This window comes from Marmota marmota, unplaced genomic scaffold (assembly GCF_001458135.2).
Source record: "Marmota marmota marmota unplaced genomic scaffold, marMar, whole genome shotgun sequence".
Classification (NCBI taxonomy): Eukaryota; Metazoa; Chordata; class Mammalia; order Rodentia; family Sciuridae; genus Marmota; species Marmota marmota.
The window spans coordinates 5,597,162-5,619,526 of NW_026000249.1; the positions used below are offsets into that span (position 1 = coordinate 5,597,162).

Sequence of the window (22,365 nt, forward strand, 5' to 3'; positions counted from 1 at the left end):
AAATAATAATAATAATAATAATAATAATAATAATAATAATAATAAAATTTAAAAATAACTGGGCACTGTGGTGCATGCCTGTAATACCAAGAACTCTGGAGGCTGAGGCAAGAGGATCACAAGTTTAAAGACAGCCTCAGCAAAAAATTGAGGCGCTAAGCAACTCACTGAGACCCTGTCTCTAAATAAAATACAAAATAAGGCTATGGATGTGGCTCAGTGGTCGAGTGCCCCTGAGCTCAATCCCTAGTACCCCCCACCAAAAAATAAAATAAAATAAAAGGGCTTTGGTGCGGCTCAGTGGTTAAGCACTTCTGGGTTCAATCCCAGTAACCAAAAATAAAAAAGAGGGCTGGGGTTGTGGCTCAACGGTAGAGCTCTTGCCTAATATGTGTGAGGCACTGGGTTTGAGACTCAGTAACATATAAAAATAAATAAATAACATCTACAACTCAAAATATTTTAAAAATTAAAAAAAAATTAAAAAGTTAGAACATTACGATATAGGTTATTTATTTTAAGAGTATTAGGGTCAATAGTCTGGTAAAATAAACAATGCTTAAAACACAAGGTTATTATGAATATATTTCAAATGATATAAAAGTGCACAGTACTATAATCACAAGCCATCTGTGTCAATTGAACCCTTGAAATGTAGTTAGTGCAAGTGCAGAATAATTTCTAATTTTAATTAATTTAAATTTCAATGTAGGATCTGATACTTAATAGGGCCTGGAGGCACCTTTCCCTGCAGGCACCTGGCCTTTCAGCAAACAGCCTACTCATTTGTTTTGTATCTAATTGAATTCAGTGATGTTTATAACATTCTCAATTATCAGCTTAAGTCTAGTTTCAGTCCTGTGGTTTATTTATATGTAATCATCAGGTGGTTAATTTTAATTCCCATTCTGTTACAGTTTCTACAGTGAGATGTCTGTTGTTATTAATATTTTTGTCTTTGTTCTTTAGCTAGGCAAACATCATAAAGAGCTACAGAAGTTGGTGGATACTTTGCCATCAATTAAGCATAAGGTAATATTTTTTTCTGGCTCACTTGAAATATACTTTATCTTCCAATCTCAGAGTGGAGACATTAATAGGCCCTTTGTACCAGAAAGTGTAATTAGGTGACCTGTGTTCAGGTTCTCCTTCAACACTGCCGAGGTAGGGAACTTGGCATTTATGATGCTTGTGTTAAGAGAGCCCCTGCCCCTGGGTCCCACTGCAGGGCACAGACGTGACTGCATTGATGGGCACTGAGCTCTCTAGTTTTGCTGCCATGCTGCTTGGGACTCTGGACTCAGGAATATACTACTTTCCCCTCCTTTGTTCTTGACACCAGCTCCTTGCAAGTCCTTGTAAAAACACCCAGAGCAGTCTTCTTTTCTATAGTCACCTCCACAGGGAAGGAGCAAGAAAAATCCTTTAGAGACTTGATTTGTCTTGCTGTAAAGAACAATTATCCTTGTCCCTTGTCCAGTCCCCAAGATGAAGTCCTCCACATTCAGCACCCCAAAGATCTGCAACCTGGAAGTCTGTTTATCATTCCTCTCTTCTCCTCTTTCCCTCCCTCATTTTCCATCTCTCCCCCTTTCCATCCCTCTCTCTCTTTCTCTCTCTCCTCAGTCCAGGATTTTGGCTCCTCCTGATTTAAACTGCATTAGTCTGTCTTGATTAGGAGAAGTCTCCTTGTTTATGCAGCAGTCACTACCTAAGATCTCCCAATAACAGAGGGGACCACCTGCTATAGGCTCATCAAAATTGAGGGAGACAATGGTTTTGACTGTTTTCCCACTAAGAAATATCAGAAATACACAGTTGATTGTGGAAACAAAGCCTGGACATGATTCTGTGTTAAGCAGTGATGATTCTTCAGAAAGCTGCCCAGGGTGCCTGGAGCTCCCTTGAACCACTGCTAGTCCCCAGACCCCCTGAGAATCATTGCCTGAGTGGTTTTCTAATTCCTGAGTGTTTTTTTACTACTGAATAATAGCTGGGTAACTTCTTATGGCCAGGACACCCTTGTGGAATTTGGGTCATTTGACCCTTCCTGCATGATGCCTGCCTGCCCGGATTACTGGACCTACTCCGGGTCTCTGACTACCCCGCCCCTCTCTGAGTCTGTCACCTGGATCATTAAGAAGCAGCCAGTAGAGGTTGATCATGATCAGGTATGTTGTTTTCACATTTTCCACCTGTGGAGACCCTAGTCTGCCTGTCTAAAAAAAAAAAGGTTGGGTTCAAACTTTGACAGTTTTAATACCGTATCTTAATTTGGATATGATTTAGGAAATGCTTCAGATTAATCTGAAAGAAGAGTTCAAACAAGGAAGAACATAAGCTGCTTGCTTCTGTATTTAACAATTACTTATGTTTTATACATTGTGCATTTTATATACAGCATGAATCTCTATATAAATTCAAGACCCATTTAAAAGGAAGAATGGAGGCTGGCAATGAGATATATTCAAAGATCTTTAAAATTCTTAAGGGAATTTTGCAATAAAATCGCAAGATAAAAAGAATCTAACAATGACTGTCCAGGAATTTTAATGTAAGTTACTTGTTTTAAACCCGGGATTAATTTTTTCCCTAGAAAATAAGTTTGAGTGGTAGCTACTATGTCAATAAACAGAATCCTGTTTAATTCATAATATAACTAAAGTAGAATAGTATTTGCTCATAATTGCTTTATGGGATTTAAAAATTTGACTATAAACCATTTTCACAAAAAATGAAGCCTTCTAAACTCTTTTTTTATGAAGTCAGGATTACCAATACTAACATCCATTGAAAATTGGACCCTTCCTCAAGAGTAAACTCTGAATTGGTATCTCTGAAGAACATACAAGCTAAAAAACAACAAACAAACAAAAAAGCCCTAAAATATTAGAAATAGAATACAAAATAAAAATCTATCAATACATTAGAAGAACTATATACTTTGTCTAAGTCGTGTATATTGTAGTAATGTAGGAAGAATGATTCATTATGAATGATATTAATACAATTCATTATATCAGTGAATCTAATGTTTAAAAGTCATGTTATTTCCATAGATTCTTTTTTTATTTTTTTGTACTGGGGATTGAACCCAGAGGTACTTTACCACTGAGCTGTATCCCCAGCCCTTTTTATTTTTTTATTTAGAAACAGGGTCTCTCTAAGTTGCTTAGGGCCTCACTTAGTTGCTGAGACTGGCTTTGAATTTGCGGTCCTCCTGTCTTAGCCTCTCCAGTTGCTGGGACTACAGGCATGCTCCACCACACCTGGGTTCTATAGAATCTTAATAGACATTTGTAAATTTTTCTATTCAGTATTTATTTATTCTGCATTACTTCGGATTGAACCCAGGGATGCTCTACCACTGAGCTATATCCCTGGCCTTTTATACTTATTTTGAAACAGGGTCTGACTAAGTTGCCCAGGCTGGCCTTGAACGTGCAATCCTCCTGCCTGAGCTTCCCAAATAACTGGGATTACAGGCATATGCCACTGTACCTGGCAGTTTTTTGGGTTTTTTTTTTTAATATCTTTTTAGTTGTTGATGGACCTTTATTTTATTTATTTGTATGCAGTGCTGAGAATCGAACCCAGTGCCTCACACGTGCTAGGCAAGTGTTCTACCACTGAGCCACAACCCTAGCCCACTCCACCTGACAGTTTTAAATAATTTTTAATAAAATATAAATGAATAGAGACTTATTTAATATGATAAAAGAGATTGATCTCAGTTTAAAAGTAAATTTGAACAGAGCTAGGGATGTGGTTCAGTGGTAGAACATTCACCTAACATGAGTGAGGCCCTGGGTTTCATCTCCAGCACTGAAGGAAAAAAAAAGAAAACAAAAGAAAGAAAAGTAAATACAGTTGTCACTTGGTATCTGCAGAGGATTAAGACTCCCCATGGATACCAAAATCTGCAGATGCTCAAGCCCTTACATGGAATGGCATAATATTTGCATGTGACCTACATACATCATCCTGTATACTTTAATCATCTCTAGATTACTCATACTACAATGTATATCCTATGTACATGGTTGTTATAATGTATTGTTTAGGGAATAATGACAAGAAAAAAGTCTGTACATGATCAGGACAGGTACAATTTTTTTCCCCCAATACTTTTGATCCACAGTTGGAAGAATCCACAAATGTGGAACCCATAAATTCAGGGGACCAACTATAGTATGTTTAATATAGAGAGGATTATTCCAATATTAAATTTTATATTAAATTATATTCTGGAATTAGCAGGGTTTAGTGGTGTGTGTCTGTTGACCCACCTAAGGCTTAGGCAGGGGAATCTCTTGAGCCCAGGAATTTTGGGCCAGCTATGGGAAACAAAGCAAGACCCTGTCTCTTAAAAAAAAATGTTCTAGAAGTAGCTAATGCAATTAGATGAGAAAATTTTTAAAAAATAGGAGAAACAATAAAATATACTACAAAAAATAAGTTAATTTGGTGATTACTGGAGTACAATATTAATTTTTTTTACATTTTTTAAGTTATAGATGGACACAATACCTTTATTTTATTTTATTTTTATTTATTTTTTATTATTAGTTGTTCAAAACATTACAAAGCTCTTGACATATCATATTTCATACATTTGATTCAAGCAGATTATGAATTCCCATTTTTACCCTGTGTGGTACTGAGTATTGAACCCAGTGCCTTATGCATAGTAGGTGAATGCTCTACCACTGAGCTACAACCCCAGCCCCTACCATATTAATTTATATAAATAAAAGAAATATTTGAAATATGTAAATCACAATCAGTTAAAAGATATAATGGAAGAAAGAACCCTATTTATAATAGAAACGTTATAAAATAATGTTTAAAATATAAAATACTTTGCAATAAGTTTAAGAAGAGAGTTCAATAAGAAAATTTAAAATATTCCTGCAGGACACAAAGAAGATGAGTTAGTAAAATTCACTCTATATTATTGGACAGGAAGATATCATAAAAACACCTTTGCTATCTATTCTCCTGAAGTTGTTATTCTTCATGAATTGTTTATTCTCCATAAACTTAACATAGTCTCAATAAATATACCAATAAAAATTTTAGTTGTAGATGGACACAATATCTTTGTATTATTTGTTTATTTTTATGTGGTGTTGAAGATCAAACCCAGTGCCTCACATGTGCTAGGCAAGTGCTCTACCACTGAGCCACACCCCAGTCCCTATACCAATAAAATTTTAAATAGGTATGTTACTTCTAAATTCAAGTACAAACAGATAAGTATAAACCAGGGAAAATTCTAAAAGAGAAAATGAGGAATGATTATATTCACAAAATTATAAAGACTCAAAAATTAAATACTATAGTACTGATGCATGAATAAAAAGAACAATTAAGTGAAGTGTGCTAGGGATCTGCAGAGAAACAGAACCAATGGTGGGGAGGATGAATTAGTATTGGGGTCCTCTAGAAGAACAGAATAGAATGTATATATAAGAGGAGATTTATTAGATTGGCTTACATGATCAGAAGCTGGATGCAGGCTGGAAAACTGAGGAAATAAGTAACTACTCAGTCTAAGAAATTGGAAGTCTCAGAACCAGAAGGAACAATGATGCAGCCTCAATCTGAGGCTGAAGGCCTGGGAGCTCCCTGGAAAGTCATTGGTGTAAGTCCATGTTCAAAACCTGAAAAATCGGAGCCGTATCCACAGCAATGGCAGCATCAAAAACTACATCCACTGTAGAAGAATGGAGCTTGCACAAATGTGAGCTTATGAGCATCCCCTTCTACTGCTTTTTGTTCTGTCCGGGTCCCCCAGTCTATTCAAGGTAGGTCTTCCCCCCTCAGTTCTCTGACCCACATGCCAATCATTTCTGAAAACACCCTCATAGATTCACCCAGAGTATGCTTCAACAATTTCAAGGCATCTCTCAATCCATCAAGTTAACAACCAAGATTAACCATCAGAAAGATGGAGATAGAGATTTATTTATAAGATATTTTCTCATGTGATTATAAAGGCTGAGAGTCCTAGGAAAGCTGGTAGGGTAGCCCAAAGACCTGAGACCTGATAAGCCAATGGTGTAGATTCCAGTCCTGGTCTGGAGACTGAGAATCAGGAGCTCCAAAAGGCATAAGATTGATGTCTCAGTTAAAAAAAAATAGTCACAGAGCAAATTCAGCCTTATGCCTTTTTGTTCTATTCAGGCCCTCAGTGGATTAAATGATGTCCATCCACATTGGAAAGGCCATCTGCTTCACTCAGTCCACCAATTCAAATCTTAATTTCTTTAGAAAACACTCTCACAGACATATCCAGAAATAGTGTTTAACTAGCTATCTGGGCATCCCTGGCCCGATCAAGTTGGCACATAAAATTAGACATCACAGGAAGAAAACAGTAAGTTCAAAATTATATCCAAATACATATGAGAATTTATTTTAGGATAAAGGTAGCATCTCAGCTCAGTGAGGGGAAATTATACAGCATTCAGTAAGTGCTACTAAGGAACAACCGAGGAGTTAAATGAGTGGGAAAAAAAGTTGGATCCAGCATTCAAACTATTAAATGCAAAAAATACCATCATAAAAATCCTAGAATAAGCATAGGAAAATCCTTTCATACCTTCAAATGGAAGAAGCTTTATCTAATTATAATACAAAACAAGAAGTCCAAAAGAAAACAGCTAGTAACTGAGACTGTGTATTTTTTTAAAATTCTGTAAGATAAAAACCACCATAAATAAATTACAAATAACAGATTTTGGTTGCCCATAAGCCTAGGCTTTGTGGTTTACACATTTTCTGCTACTAATCTTCATATTTATAATTTTCATAACACTAAAAAGTTAAAAAATAAATAAATCAGAAGGTCAGTAGCCCATGTAAGGAATTTTCAAATAAAATCTCAACACAGGAAATTCAGTTAGAAAACCATTTCCTGTCAACTAATCCTAGTAACCTGGAATCCTACCATTCAGTGTTATTCATTGTTTGGGGGAAATCCTGCTGGTCTTTTATCTATATAAATATATGTAATTTTTGTAACAGAATCATTCTGTGCATACCATTTTACTTGTCTTTTTGCTCAGTGATGTGCACAACATTTTTAGATAATAACCATTATCTTCTATATAATTTTTAATGGATATATACTAGCCCATTTTATTGATCTCATGTCACTTTTTATTACCTACTTTATGGTACTTGGGTTGTTCCTAATCTTTTTCAATTAGCTGAATAAAAAATTAACATTAACTACTTGTATAGTTTCCTAGTTTCCTAAGGCATATGTGTAATTTGCAAGTACAACCACTCTGTTGGTACTTGCCTCTGATCATGTCCTACTTCTTCAGTTTTATTTGGTCTAAAGTCTTTACTTCAACAAACTAAATTCTCTTCTTTCTTTTTCTCTTTTGTTGGACCTTGTGCATGCTGGGCAAGTGCTCTACCACTGAGCTACACCCCCAGCCCTCCAAACAAATTTTCACATGCTTACTTACTGTGTCCCAGGTTATTCTATGTAGCCACAGTGGGCCAGATTGACTGAACAGATTTTCTGGCTAGCTTGAAGTAGTATGCTATAACATGGTTGCTAAGAAAGACAGGGGCTATTGCTGCATCAAAGAACAACATATTGCCTTAATATTTTGGGTTGCTGCTTCTGTATTGAGCTATACTATCCAACACAATAGCCACTAGCCACATATGGCCACTTATATTTAAATATGAATCAACTTAAATAAAAAATTCAGTTTCTCACACTGGTCACCTGGTCACATTTCAAGTGCTCAGTAGCCATATGTGTCTTGTGGTTACCAGGATGGACCATGCAGAGGATATTTCTACCATTAGAAAAAGTTCTATTGGACAGCACCAGTATGAAGCATCTCACAAGACCTCTATGTGTTATTTCTTTGCTCACAATACAAAGTGCAGTGAGCAATCAATTACACAATTTTATGTTAATGATTTGGTAAATTTTTTAAAAACATACTTTTTATGCTGTTACTGTATGTATCAGGCCTTTCCTTTATTATTTGGCTGACTGTTTTGTTCAATTAAATATTAGGTTCTTGAGAATCAAAGAGATAAAGTAACTCATCTTTGTCCTCAGTCTTCTGATTCAAAGTGCATGGCTGGTTTCATCACCTTCTCACATAAGGATGGCAAAACATAGTATAGTATTTTATTCCTTGTGGAGGGTGAAGGTATCTTACTTAGAAATAACTTCTGCTTCTGAATCCAGTTTGAGACAAAATGTTTTAGAATTAGAAAAATGAAAGTTATTTATTCATGAGACAAAGCTGGATTTCTACTAAATTTATTTGTCCTTTTTCAAAAATTTTTTTTCAGCTTGAGCAATTTCGGACCTTGCTTTTCACTTCTGAGGGGGAGAAAGAGAAAAGAATGGTGGACAACTTTCGCCCCCTTCAGCCCTTGATGAATCGTACTGTCCGCTCATCCTTCCGCCATGATTACGTGCTGAATATACAAAAGAACCCCAAGACAATTGCCAGCCAAATGACTCCCTAAGATGTTCATATCTAGGCAATATTTTGCTTTAATACATATTAGCTTTAAAAAATTGTTAACTAGACTATTTTAAGTACCTTCATTTAATAATATCTTTAAATATATATTTCTTTCTTTTTTTAGCATTTCAAAGTCACTATCCTAGCAAGGCAGGGACAGGGAAACAGAACAATAGAAAAATAACAGATTAGTTAATACGAGGTTACTTTAAGTTACAATTTTTTGTGTGAAATAATTAAGGCAGAGGGAACTTCATTACTATACCAATTGAAACTGGCCTGTTTGAGAAATTTGGCTATTATTTTTCTAGTCCTGGTTTCTCAGAAAGTGAGATAAAGAGTTTTGTTTCTGCTTGGTCAGGTGGAACTTTAGTATGAGTGATTCCATTTTGATTTTTAGCCTGGTCTGTTGGGGCCTAGCACAGGAACTTAGTCCAAAACAATGGCTTCCTATAATTTTTGTTGAACAATTTCCACCTTTTAGTCAGACTTTTACCACCTTTGGGCATTAGTGCTCCTCTTAGTTACCATCATCTTGGGCTTCTGGTCTCAACATGTCATTCACAGGTTAGATGTGTGTTTATAGGTATGAGAGTACTTAACCAATTTTTGAGAAATATTATTTGGTAAACAAATTATTTATTTGATTTATAACAGTGTTTATCACTGAAGTACCAGCAAGAGATACAAGTTTTTCTTAGGCAACCTGTTGGTAATTGTAATTTTTTTTTTTTTGGTACTGGAGATTGAACCCAGGGATACTTAAACACTGAGACACATCCCAAACCACAGCCCCCTTTGTTTTTTATTTTGAAACAGGGTATCACCAAGTTACTTAGGTCCTCACTAAGTTGCTGCAACTGGCCTTGAATTGTGATCCTCCTGTCTCAGCCTCCCAAGCTGCTGGGATTACAGGTGTGCATCACCATGCTTGGCTGTATCTGATGTTTTTGAGCTATCTTTTTATACTTATCAATTAATGGTTCTATAGAGTTATAGGTAGGAATTATAATCAAGTGATTAATAACTAGTAAAGGCATAAATACTGACATCACAGAACACAGGCTTTTCAGAAACAGCCACAGGGCCCAAACTGGTCCTTACTGCTTGAACAATGCCATGGTTTTAGGTCTACTTCATTTTAAAATGAGAATATTCTTTTATTATGGTTTCTCAATGAGTGTATTTGCCTTTATTTTTATTTGTTATTAGTAGTACATGATATACTTACTTATTATCATTGTATTATACAGAAAATTTGTTTTGTAATTATAAGAATACAATATCTAGAATCCTTTATATTTCTGAAGACTAGATGTTTTACTTAATTGTTTGATCTCATAGAAAGCACTGCAGAACATTGTAAAGAAAAGTTCTTAAAGTGCATATAACTTAGAATTCTTTCATGGTACACTTACAGAAATAATCTTCAAATGCAAATAGTATTATTTTGCAATATTTATACACCATTACATAGATTATGATATTTTCCCAATGACAGAGCTATCTTCTTTTAAAGCTTCCCTTAAAAGTATTCAAATTTAGGGTTGGCAATAAAGCTCAGTAGAGTACTTGCCTTGCATGCATAAGGCCCTGGGTTCAATCCCCACCACTGCAAAAAAAGTATCTGAACTTAGTCTAGGGATGTAGCTCAGTAGTGGAGAGCCTACCTTGCATTTGTGAGTCCCTTATACTTTATCTTTAGCATTACAAAAATCAAATAAAAAACTTTATGAACTTTATTTACTTATTAGTTAAGGTTTTTTGCAATACATGTGATCAACTTAAATGTCCCAATTTATACAGTTGTTTGGAAGACTTTTGTTATAGTAATAGGAAGAGGGCTAAAATCTGGATAATTCTCCATAGTCTGAGGAATCCATGCCACTGTTGCTCTTGCTTATAAATATCTTAGAATGTTTCCAGTTGCCACTAAGGTTGTTTTCAGATGCAATACTGTATCAAAAACTAGAAGTGTTTCATTAGTATGCTCGTCGTCTAGTTTGTAAGACAAGGTTGGATGAATATCCACTACCATTATTCAACTGTACACTTAAAGATGGTTAAGATGGAACTGGGATTATACCAAAATTAAAAATGTCTGCTTGTCAAAGAAAGCATTCAACAATGTGAAAAGGTAACCGATGGAATTACCATGAGATCCAGCAACCCCACCCCTACGTGTATGTATGTATATATATGTATATATGTGTATATATATATATATATATATATATATATATATATATATCTCAAAGAATTCAAACCAGGATCCCAGAGAAAAATCTGCACTCCCATATTCACAATAACCAAGAGGTGGAAGCGACCTAAATGTCCATCGACAAATGAATCAATAAAGAAAATGAGGTAAATACATAAAATGGGATATTACCTTTAAAAGAAGAAAATCCTGTCACATATGTAATGTGGCTGAACCCTGAAGACATTATGCCAAGTGAAATAAGCTAGTCACAGAAAGATACTGCATGATTCCTCTCATATGAAGTATCTAAACTCATCAAAATCATAGAAACAGAAAGTAAAAAGGCAGTTGCCAAGAGCTATGGGGGGGCGGCTGGGGTTGTGGCTCGGTGGTAGAGTGCTCACCTAGCATGTGTGAAGTACTGGGTTTGATCTTCAGCACCACATAAAAATAAATAAATAAAGATATTGTGTCCATCTACAACTAAAAAAGTATTTTAAAAAAGTTAAAAAAAAAGAGCTATGGGGAGAGAGGTTAGGAATTTTTGCTTAGTGGATATAGAGTTTCAGTGTTACAAGATAAAAGAGTTTTAGAGATATGTTGAATGTGAATATAAGTAATACTACTGTACTGGACACTTAAAAATGCTCAAGATGATAAATTTTTTAAATGGTTAAGATGGTAAATTTTATGTGTATTTAACCAGTTAGAAGTAAAAAATAAATTCAGTAGGAAAAAATGGATAGACTTGGAATTATATATTCAAGTTGGAAGGGTATCTCTTCTCTAAGCAAAGAGGGGTGGTGAAGGCTTTTGTGTGTTGTCTTAGAAAAATGCATAAAATTCTTAAAAAGATAAACATAGAAGGCTAGGGATGTGTCTCAGTGATAGAATGCTTGCCTAGCACATGCCCTGGATTCAATCCCCAGCACTGCAAGAAGAAGAAAAATAAAGATGAACGTGGTATAAAAAAAAGTTAGTTAGCTTTATGTAGTTCATCTATTTCAAACTATAGTAGTTACCTTTTGTTATGGTTTGGCTCTGAAATGCCCCCCCCCCCCCCATGTTGAAGGCTTGGTCCCTAATTCAGCAGTGTTCAGAGGTGGGGCCTTTGAGAGGTGAAGGCTGTGACCTCATCAATGGATGGATTGAAAGCTTCATGAGCTTGAGGGGAGGAGCTTTGTTATAAGTGAGCTCTCTCTTTGCTCTCTGGCTGCCATGAAGCGAGCAGCTTTGCTCCCCTATGTGTTCCCTGCCATCATGGTCTGCCAGGCCACAGGCCTAAACTCCATGGACCCAGTTGGCCATGGACTAAAACTTCTGAAACTGGGAGCCAGAGTATATCTTTTCTCCTTGAAGTTGATTTTTTTCAGGTATTTTGTCAGAATGAAGGAAAACTGCCTTAGATGCCTTTCAAAAGGTAGACATAAGCTATGCATCTTCCAGGGTACACAGACTTTCCTCCTAACCTCTTACAAACACTTAGTGCAAAACTCTATTGTGTTAAATCTGCCATTTTGGAGCAGGAATCAAGGTATAGAATGACTGTCTTGCCCTTATGTCTCAAAGATAAAAAGGATGCATTTATAAGATGACTGTGTATTCTGGTTTCCAACTCCTGATTTACTTATACCTGGTGTTCTGGTGTAATTGTAATGGCACCCCCTTTCCCTCTCAACCATACTCTGGTTTACATGATAAATTCTCAGTCACCTTCTGTACAGAAGTTATGGAAATTGCTTTGAGGTTATGGTCTCTTCCATCTTGTCTTTGTCATATGATTCTCTAAGGGCCATTACAGATCCTCTGGCAAGAAACTTTATGTCTTTTATGACTTCAAAAGTGATACCTTCCTAAATATAAAGATGGGAAGTGGGCCTAAGATCTGTCAAAGATCTTGAGAAAGAGTTTTGTATTAAAATTGCCCCTCATCTTCATTAAACAATCTTTTTACAACATTAATGCTTGTTTAATGACTTTTCTTTCATATGTTTCTTATATGTTTCATATAAGATGTTTGTAAAATTAGCAAGACACTCTTTAATGTGTAGATCAGCTAGCAACTGGAAAATTCATAAGGGATTTACTAGAGGAGCAGTAATGTGAAGAACCAGCTAATTTTGCACAGTTCACCTCTTTTCTGTGCACAGTCCAGTGCACACTTTGCTGACATCACCACACAGGGCAAGCTGCCAGCCCCTTTCTTCTTTCCCAGGGTACGTGGTGTGGAGCAGGTTCAATGTGTGCTGGGCACCCATTTGTCAGGGTTCAGTGAAACAGAACACAGTGGCAGGCAGCAAGTTATATGAAGCAGATGCATTACTTATAGATAGGCATCAAGGGACAAAAGAAGCCTAGGATCATTTATGAGCTGGTCCCCCATGACTTGAGGCTTGAAAAAGCCACCACAATGTAGATGGAGGCTTGACTACATGGCCCCACTTGCATCACAATGTGAGGGACCCCAAAAAGCAGTCCACCCCAGGTATATAAACCAGGGGCCACGGGACCCACAGGACCCACTGGGCAAAGTTTCAAAAGACATTCCATTTCCAGAGGAGAGTGGAACAAAATCTGGCATTCTAAGACTAGTTCCTCCCTACCTCAAGCTGGTATATTCCCAAAGAAGGACATGAACAAGGTCTGGGTTGTTTCTCCATATCTCAGGAAATTCATTGTGTTCCCAGAATATTCAACACTTATTCTGGAAACCTACAAGTGAGAATGTGGGAACTGGGTTAGTTTGAAGTCACCTGGACAACTGTCTTGCATGTGGGTTATGGTAAAGTTGGTTCTTCTAAAACCAGGCATCTGTTCCTCAAAAGTAAAGGAAGATGTCTTTACTTATTGAATTCAAACGATGGTAATTATAGTTTGGAAATAGAATTGGCTTTTAGAGTTCCTTCTGTAATGAAATTAACTTGAGCAATTCAAGCTTGTTCATGAAAATGAATACAGTGGTTAACTGTTGAAAATAAATGTCAAACTCCTATAAAAGGAAATTTACATTCACTTATAAATCATAATAAAACAGAACCTACATCTGTATCTTTTTAAATTAGGAATATCTTCCCAGAGGATATTCTTACTTATTGTTCTAAAGTAGAAGTCTGATCTGATTCAATGTTATAGCAACTCAAACACTGATGCTTCCAGAATGGCAGAAACTCTCAGCATAAGTCCTATAGGGACCAGCAAATTGATGACTTATATAATTACGATATTCTATGCATCTCAGGGTATTCTCTAGCTTGGGGATATAATGGCCAACCACAGCTTCAAAATGTTTAAAATTTAGTGCAAGAAATATAAAAGAAGGCACAAAGTCCAGTACACTGTGTTAGGTATTATAAAAGTGAAATATTTATGCTGGGAATGTACTCACAGCAAGTACCTAATCCATTCGTGGGGGGTGGGGGTCAGGAAGCTTTCATACTGATGATGGTGATGATAGTGGTGGTGATGATGATATAACAGCTAAAGTTTTGGGGATACTGTTGCCAGGCCCTGCTCATAAATAGTCTATGTTATCCAATCATCACAATAAAAGGTGTATAAGATGGGAAATAACATTATTATCTTGATTTCTACAGATGAAAAAGTTGAGGAGTAGACATTAAGGAATTTACTTGAGATCAAAGATGGTCAAAGCTTAAGTTTCCTGGCCCATTCAACTCTAAAGCCTATGTCTCCATGGAGCTTGGTGTTGCATACCTACAATCCCAGTGATTTGGGAGGCTGAGGCAGAAGGAACACAGGTTCTAGGCCAGCTTTGGCCACTTAGTGAGACCCTCAGCAACTTAGCCAGACCCTGTCTCAAAAAAATAAAAATAAAAATAATAAATAAAATGAAAGGACTGGGGATTATAGTTCAGTGGTAAAATGCCTCTGGGTTCAATCTCCTTTACCAAAACAAAAACAAAAAAACAAAACCCCACAAAGCCTACATCTCTAATTATGGAGGCACTGAGTTGGAAAGGTCAACCTGGAGGTGAAGGGGGCATTGAGTTGCTCAGATTGTAAAGGGTGAAGTTTATGCAGGGCTTGGTTTTCAGCTGAAAGATTCTAAGAAAAGATTGGGGGAAGTGAGGGCAGTTTAGTAAGTGGGTATGTCTGTAATTTTTTGGGGGGAGAGGGGTACTGGGGACTGAACCCATAGGTACTTACATTGAGTTACGACCCCAAGTCCTTTTTATTTTTTAAAAGACAGTCTCACTCAGTTGCTGAGGTTGGTCTCAAACTTGTGATCTTTCTGCCTCAGCCTCCCCAGATGCTAGGATTACAGATATGCTCCACCAACTGGGGAAGGTATATCAATAATTTAATTTGGAGAGGAGAAAAACAAAGCTAAGCCAGGAAAGTTACTGAATCACTCAAAAGACTGAGGTCGTTAAAGTATACTAGGAAGAAAAGTTTTTTCCTTGTCCTTGTTCTTGGCCTTGTATGTGTATATCACAGTCTTATTGCTAGCAGGGCTGTTTTACTCTCTCAGTCTTTAATCTCATCGATCCAGTTTAGTTTCATCACCCCTCTCCTAGATTATGTGGTACTGTATTTCAATTTTATGTTCATATGTTTGAGAGTGGGTGGGGGTCTCCCTACTTTGTGGCCCAGGTTGGTATTGAACTCTGGGCTCCAGCGATCCTCCTGCCTCAGCCTCCCAAGTAGCTGGAACTACAGGCTTGTTCCACCCTGACTGGCTGCAGTTTTATCTTTTAATCCTTTATATTGCAAACCACAGTAATTTTCCTAAAACACAAATACCACTACAACAGTCCTCTGCTTAAAAGAGATAGTTCCCTGTTGTTTACAGAACATAATTAAAGTGTTTTAGCCCTCATCCATAAGCTAGGCCCAGCTCACCTCCACGGCTGCATTCCTTGACACTATTAATTTGCGGCTGAAATTCCATAAACGAATTTCTCGCCGTTCCCAGAACATTCGTTTCACCTCTTCATACCTTTGCTTATAATCATATGCCTGCAACCCTGTTCTTGCCCTTCTCCACCTGGATAAAAGCCATGTTCCTTGGAAAAATTAGCGAGGTCCTAGCAATTTAGTGAGACCCTGTCTTAAAAAACAAACAAACGAAAAAAACAAAATAGGCTGGTTCAATCAGTGGTAAAGCTCAGTGGTAAAGCACTCCTAGGTTGAATACCACCGAGTACAACAAAACAAAACACAATAACAAAACAAACAAAACAAAAAGCAGTATCAACACAAGCATCACTAAACTCCCTGAATTCCCAGGTGGACTATTTTAATTAAACTTCATCTTTGCCGGCAACATATTAACTTTTCTATGTAACGATCCTTCTCTGCACCTCAAATTGTAAACTCCTTGGGTACACAGGGTACAATTTTGCAACCCCTGAGTTAGCTCCCTTTACAGGAGCCCAGCTTAGTGAATGGAAGGGGGTGGAGCCTAAAGCCTTGCCTGAGGCGCTGATAGGTGGAGCCGCGGAAGGAGGCGGAGCCTGGAGAAATTCTAAGGGAAGCCGGGCTAGCAGTTCAGGGGAGAATGAGTATTCGTGAGTGAATGAGAAAACGGGGTTGGGGGGGAGGTACGGCTTTAACCTCCTGGCCTCCACACTCCCACTAAGATGTATCGAAGCGCTGAGAAGAAAATGATTACTTCCTGGGCGGAATGAGTGCTCCAGAGGTTTCGGGAAGGAGACATTTATTTAGGCAGGATTTTGGCAAACCAGTCACAAAAAGAAACCTCCCGCCTTTGGTCTTTGGTCCCGCCCGGGCTGATGCCGCGCAGCACAGACGCCTGCGCTCGCCTTCTCCATTCTTAATCCCTCCTCTTCCGGCCAAATCTTGGGGGTGGGGTGCGCCGGTAAAATGGCAGCGTCCGAGACGATGGTTCCTGAGAAACCTAGGTAAGCTCCGCTTGAGGAGATGGGCTGGAGGGCAAAAGGGACGGAGCTGGCCAAAACTGTCATAGAGGTTGAGCAGGCTGGAAGGAAAAGGGAGCTGGGCCCAAAGAGGGAGCCACCGCGCTCGTTTGGACCCTAACCCTTTCCCTGGCTGTCAGCCGTCGTCCGTGGGCTTAGGGAAGCGAGGAGGGGAACAAGTAGCAAATTGGAGAAAAACTGCTATTTGGGTGTGGAGGGATGAGGTAATAGTAGTTACATGTTCTGGAATTAAAACACTGGAAGTGCGATTTCTCTCCCAAGCATCCGAGCGGTCTCCTGTCAGTGGGCGCCGGGAAGAGAGGATCCCGGGCAGCGCTGCGGGTGCGGCTGCTAACATTGATGTGTTTATTTTTCGATCTTCCAGTCACAAAAAGTACAGGGCCGCCCTGAAGAAGGAGAAAAGGAAGAAGCGTCGACAGGAACTCGCTCGATTGAGAGACTCAGGTATCAATAGGCTCCCTATCCGGTTTTTCTGGGTATGAAATTGCTCGCTCTATTCCCGCCCAAGTTAGGGCCCCAGTGTCGGAAGTCAAGTACTGCATCTGATGAAGAATTGCTGTGACTGCTGTCTTCCAAGTAAAGCTATTTTAGACCCATTTCACAAACAATGTTAATGCCCGAGAGGGGGAGAGTCATGGTTAATCATCATCAACCGATTTTGTATTTATTAAGTACCTAACAGTACAGGTGCAGGCATTATGAATTGCAGCAGCTAGCAAAGCTCTTGTAAATAGTTTTTGGTGGCGAATATATTTCTTTGTAAGCCCAGCATGAGTTGAAAGTTTTAATTAGACACTTTGCAAGTTTTCCCCAAACTTCAGTAATATAAGAGACCCTTTGTTTACTCAAATTATTATTATTATTGTGGTGGTGGTGGTGCTGGTGCTGGAGATTGAATGAACCCAGGGGTGATTTACCGCTGAGCTACAACCCCAGACCTTTTTATTTTTTATTTTGAGACAGGGTCTTGCTAAGTTGCTGAGGGTCTCACTAAATTGCTGAGGCTGGCCTGGGACTTGGGATCCTCCTGCATCGGCCGCTTGAGTCACAGCGATTATAGGCACGGGCCACAGTGTCCGGTTTGTAGCATAATTTTAGGTATACAGTTACATATATAATACAATTAGATATATTGTGTTTATATGTATCCTCTCATATATTTTGATTGTACATGTACTGAAAATGCTACACTCAGAACTGTTAATGAACACCTTTGTGGAGTAAGTGAGCTTGTTTGGCAGCAGGGGATGGGGAGTTGAGTAAGCCATTCAATGGATACTTGTATCAACTAAATGCCGGCTCTGCCTAGTCTGTGGGCATACCTCGATGCAAGTCAGTCATATCTCTGGTCCTTTACATGCATTAGATCTTAATTTAATTGTCTTAATAATTATGTTAGAACTTAGCCTAAATTTTTTGCCTATTTTAATTACAAGTGCTGAAATAAAGTTTACTTAAGAATAATAAATTATTGTAGTGATCTTGGACTGGGTGAGTCTTTGGTTAGACCTATACTCAATATATGACAGACAAAATCTTTTTCCTTTAAGTTTGTGTTTTTCTGTTACATTTCCTCAAGATAACTTTATCCCCCCACCCCAATTTCACTGTTTTTTTGTTCTCAAAATTAAATTTTTTTTTTTTTTTTTTTTAAATATTTTATTTACATTTTTTAGTTCTCGGCAGACACAACATATTTGTTTGTATGTGGTGCTGAGGATCGAACCCGGGCCGCACGCCTGCCAGGGGAGCGCGCTACCCTTGAGCCATATCCCCAGCCCCAAAATTAAATTTTTAATAGAAGATGTATTTAAAATTATTTTACCATGTCTTTATTTTAAAATGGTTCCAATGCACAGAAAGTTGAAGAAACAGTACAGTAAATACCTATGAACCCTTCTGCTAGTTTTGTCAATTGTTAACATTTGGCCTTATTTTCTCTCTCTTTATATATAGAGATACATACAACATTTTTTCTGAACCCATTACATAGCACTTCACCCCTAAATCCTTAAGCCTGCCTGTTCTAAGAATAAGGATGTTTTCCTGCAGAACCACAATACCAAACTTGTACCTATGTAAATGAAGAGTAATTCAATAGTATGCATGGGTCTTATTGAAACTTTCTCAAACGGGGATTGACTGTTTTGAAAATTTCAAGCCAGTTTTCTTGTGGAATGCTTTGCATTCTGGATTAGTTCATTTTCTTGTTATTAGCATCAGGTAATAAAATTTTTCTCATTATTAGCATCTTTATGCCAAAATGCTACAGAATGCATATTATAAACTTCTTATTGCATACATCATAAGAGCTATAATGACAGGTTGTTCCACTCTGAGTGAACAGAGTGTGCTACTGTAAGTGCACATTTCCCCCTTTACAATTAATCCTCATCTGTGAGATGACATTTTTGAGATGATGTAAATATCCTCATTCCAAGAAACTTTCATCCAATGTTTTTAACATCTTTTTCTGAGTTAAGTAGGAGTTGTAAAAGTGATGATTTTTCTGCTTCAGTCTTTCTACATTTTTTAGTTGCCATTCTTATGTAAAGATGGATGTTCCTTCTAACATCCCACCACCTTTTTGAGTATCACTAGGGAACCATTGATTAATTTTAAAATTTTGATGTGTTTTCCACTACCATTATTATTATTATTTTGATGGTCACTTTGTACCAAATTTAGGCAATTAAAGCCCTTATTATTAGAAAAGCTTAAAAAATTTTTACCATAAAGTTTATAAAGATTATATGTATGTTTTCCCTGAATTATTGACCAAGGATTTGCAATACCCAAAAGTTTAATAAACATTTGAATTTTCTCAGGAGTCTCACAGGAGGAGGAGGAGGAGGAGGAAAAGGAGGAAGCTTTCATTGAAGAACAACAACTAGAAGAAGAGAAGCTGTTGGAAAAAGAGAGGTTAGCACTAAGTGAAATAAAGTGAACTCTGTTATTTTATAGGAATATTATAAGTCTTTAGTAGCTAGTATGGGTTTGTTTTCTGTATAAATTCTTGTATAAAATGGGTCTTATAAAATACTCTGTATAAACTATTTAAAACTAGCTGATGGGCTAAAATTACTTAATATCTTTTTTAAAAATGGAAATATTTTATACTGTGTTTGCTAATTGATCAATGTTAAAAAATATATAATTAACAAGCATAGGAAGTGAAAGGTCTTTAATAAATAGCACACCCAAAGACAGCCACTACCAAGAAAGAAAATATAAATATCCTGTTCAATTCTCAAATGGCATGATATTTATGCATATTTTTCTATAAATTGCTTTCTTGTTAGACACATAATACATATATTTCATGTTGATACAGGGATCTAATTCAACCATTTTGATGTCAACACAGTATCCATTGTATGGATGTAGCATAATTTATTCTTTATTCATAATATATAGTTCTCTATTGGACTTTCAGGTTATAATGGATTTTACTATTATATAAAAAGTTGCAATAAGCATTGATGCTTATGTATCCTTGGTAATTGTCCTATTGTTTCTTTAGGGAAATGCCATGAAATGAAATTGTGATCAAAAGGATAAGTTCATGTAAAATGAAATTGTGATCAAAGGATAAGCAGAGTTGAAAGGGTATACTGGTTTGCAATTTGTATCACTTTCAGCAGTGAATCAAGGTGACTATGTCCCTATATTTTCAGTCACACTACCAGTTTTTTTAAATGCTGTAGTAAAAAGTTATATTTCATTGTTTCAAAGGTACATTTCCGAATTAGTAAAATTGAATATATTTATGGGTGTTTATTTTTTTTTTTTTTTATTTTTTTTTGGTCAGCACTGGGGANGTTTTTTTTTTTTTTTTTTTATTTTTTTTTGGTCAGCACTGGGGATTGAACACAGGACCTTGTGCATACTAGGCAAGCACTCTACCACTGAGCTCCATCCTCAGGCCTTTTTATTTTATTTTTGAGACAAGTTCTCACCAAGTTGACCAGGCTGTCCTTGAACTTGAGATCTTCCTGCCTCAGCCTCCCAAGTAGCTGGAATTACAGACATGTGCCATTGTGCCTGGCCTTTGTATACATCTTAGATTGCTTAAGTCTTACAGCTTTCTTTTTGGGGATACTTTTTAAAAAATGTATTTTATAAATAATGTTATTACTTGATTAAAGATACTAATTCTTTAACTGTCATGTGTGATATACATTTTTCTCCATCATTGTCAGTCCTAACTTACCTTGTAATTACTTGCTATGATTCGATTTTCATGTTGTCAAATTTCATTATAATATCTGCCCTTGTTGCCTGACTTTAAAAGGTCTCCTCTGTCATGTGATGATGAAAACTTCTATTTTTTTTTTTTAGTATTTTTTTTCAGTGAATAGTTTGTGGCACACACCAATATGAATGTATTTAATGCTATTCAACTGTTCACTTAAAAATGGTTAAAATGGTATATTTTATGGTATGTACTTTTTAACCACAATAAAGAGCAAGCATGATTTTTTTTAAAAAGAGAATAAACTTTATAGGCATTCTTTAGCTATTTAGCATGATCAGTGGAAGTGTTGCTTGTTTTCTTGTAATTGATTCCTGTTATCTACCAAGGTACAGAAGTAGATGGAATTATCAAAATGTCAAAATATGTATGGAATGAAATAGGGAAGTAATTTTTGTTTTCCTACTTGAAATCCATCTTTTAAATTATATACATGTGTCTTTGTTGTCCTTGGATCTTTTGTTTATTCCTATATGAATATGCATACTCTAACTAATGTTGAAAAACAGGGAAATTAATGATAGGAAAGTACCATATGGATTTATGTCCTATTTTAAAGCAGATGAATAGTATATTCAAGTTATTAAATACTAAAATTTTTAACATCTTAATAATGTGGTCCTAAATTTATATATCATTTGGTTCAGTTATATACAATTAATATGTTTCTCAAAAGATTCGTAAGTCAGAGTTCTGCACACTGAAACATCTATATGGTTCCCTAAAGCACACATAGGAACTTTAAAATATGTAATTCACAGCCTCTACTATAGCTAAAAGATGTGTTCCTGGAATCTGCAGTTAGAAATGGAACATATTTTCTTAGAATATTTGAAATTGTGGTTAGGTCCCCAGGCTAGACATAAAACCATATATAGCTCCTAAAGTTGCTGTAGTAATAATAGAACAATTTCTCATGTTCCATTTCTAGTCTACAAAAATCAGTGGGAAAATGAAATCTAAATTCTAAACACCTGATTAGCAAATAAACTTTGTAAATATAACCCCCTTTTAAGTTAGAAACTTGTGATATCATATATCTGAGACTCTTGCCACTTTAAGATAACATCACTTCTTATAATTAGTCATTTAAAAAAAAATCAACTAGACACCATTTTTTTAAACTTCTTTTCATCTTAAAACCAATAGCTTTCTTTATTTTAAAGACATGCTCATAGTGTAATTTTTTTTTCTTTTTTTCAGCAGTTTAGATGTTTCAAGGCAAACCACAAGAATCTCTTAACTATGTGGAGTAGTAGTCCAAGGTTCATGGCAAACCAGGTTTTCATAGTGCTACAATCATAGAGTTGCCATATTTTTAAATGCTTAGAATGGGAAATATAGTGCTTTCATAATGTGAAAAGCTAAATGTTGCTTCAAAATTTGTTACCCACTTGTTTGCACCTAAACATTAGTGTGATTAGCCTAAAGGGGAAGTCATAGTCTTTTTTTTTTTTTTTTTTATTTTTT

The 22,365-nt window shown here is 36.6% G+C and overlaps 2 protein-coding genes across 2 annotated transcripts in view; both read left to right on the plus strand.

Moving 5' to 3' along the window:
* The window catches only part of Ca5b (carbonic anhydrase 5B), a 48,257-nt gene extending 35,576 nt beyond the window's left edge, over positions 1–12,681 (plus strand). Inside the window, exons 4-6 of the mRNA XM_015487966.2 lie at positions 974–1,032; positions 2,016–2,171; positions 8,338–12,681. Of these exons, the coding sequence (XP_015343452.1) occupies positions 974–1,032; positions 2,016–2,171; positions 8,338–8,517 (395 nt within the window). The 3' untranslated portion in view covers positions 8,518–12,681. The remainder of the gene's footprint in view (positions 1–973; positions 1,033–2,015; positions 2,172–8,337) is intronic.
* Positions 12,682–16,457: 3,776 nt separating this feature from the next.
* Zrsr2 (zinc finger CCCH-type, RNA binding motif and serine/arginine rich 2) overlaps positions 16,458–22,365 on the plus strand; it is a gene marked incomplete at its 3' end in the record, with an annotated part of 21,056 nt that continues 15,148 nt past the window's right edge. The window contains exons 1-3 of the mRNA XM_015487967.2: positions 16,458–16,604; positions 17,005–17,084; positions 19,469–19,562. Coding sequence (XP_015343453.2) covers positions 16,567–16,604; positions 17,005–17,084; positions 19,469–19,562 — 212 coding nt within the window. The remainder of the gene's footprint in view (positions 16,605–17,004; positions 17,085–19,468; positions 19,563–22,365) is intronic.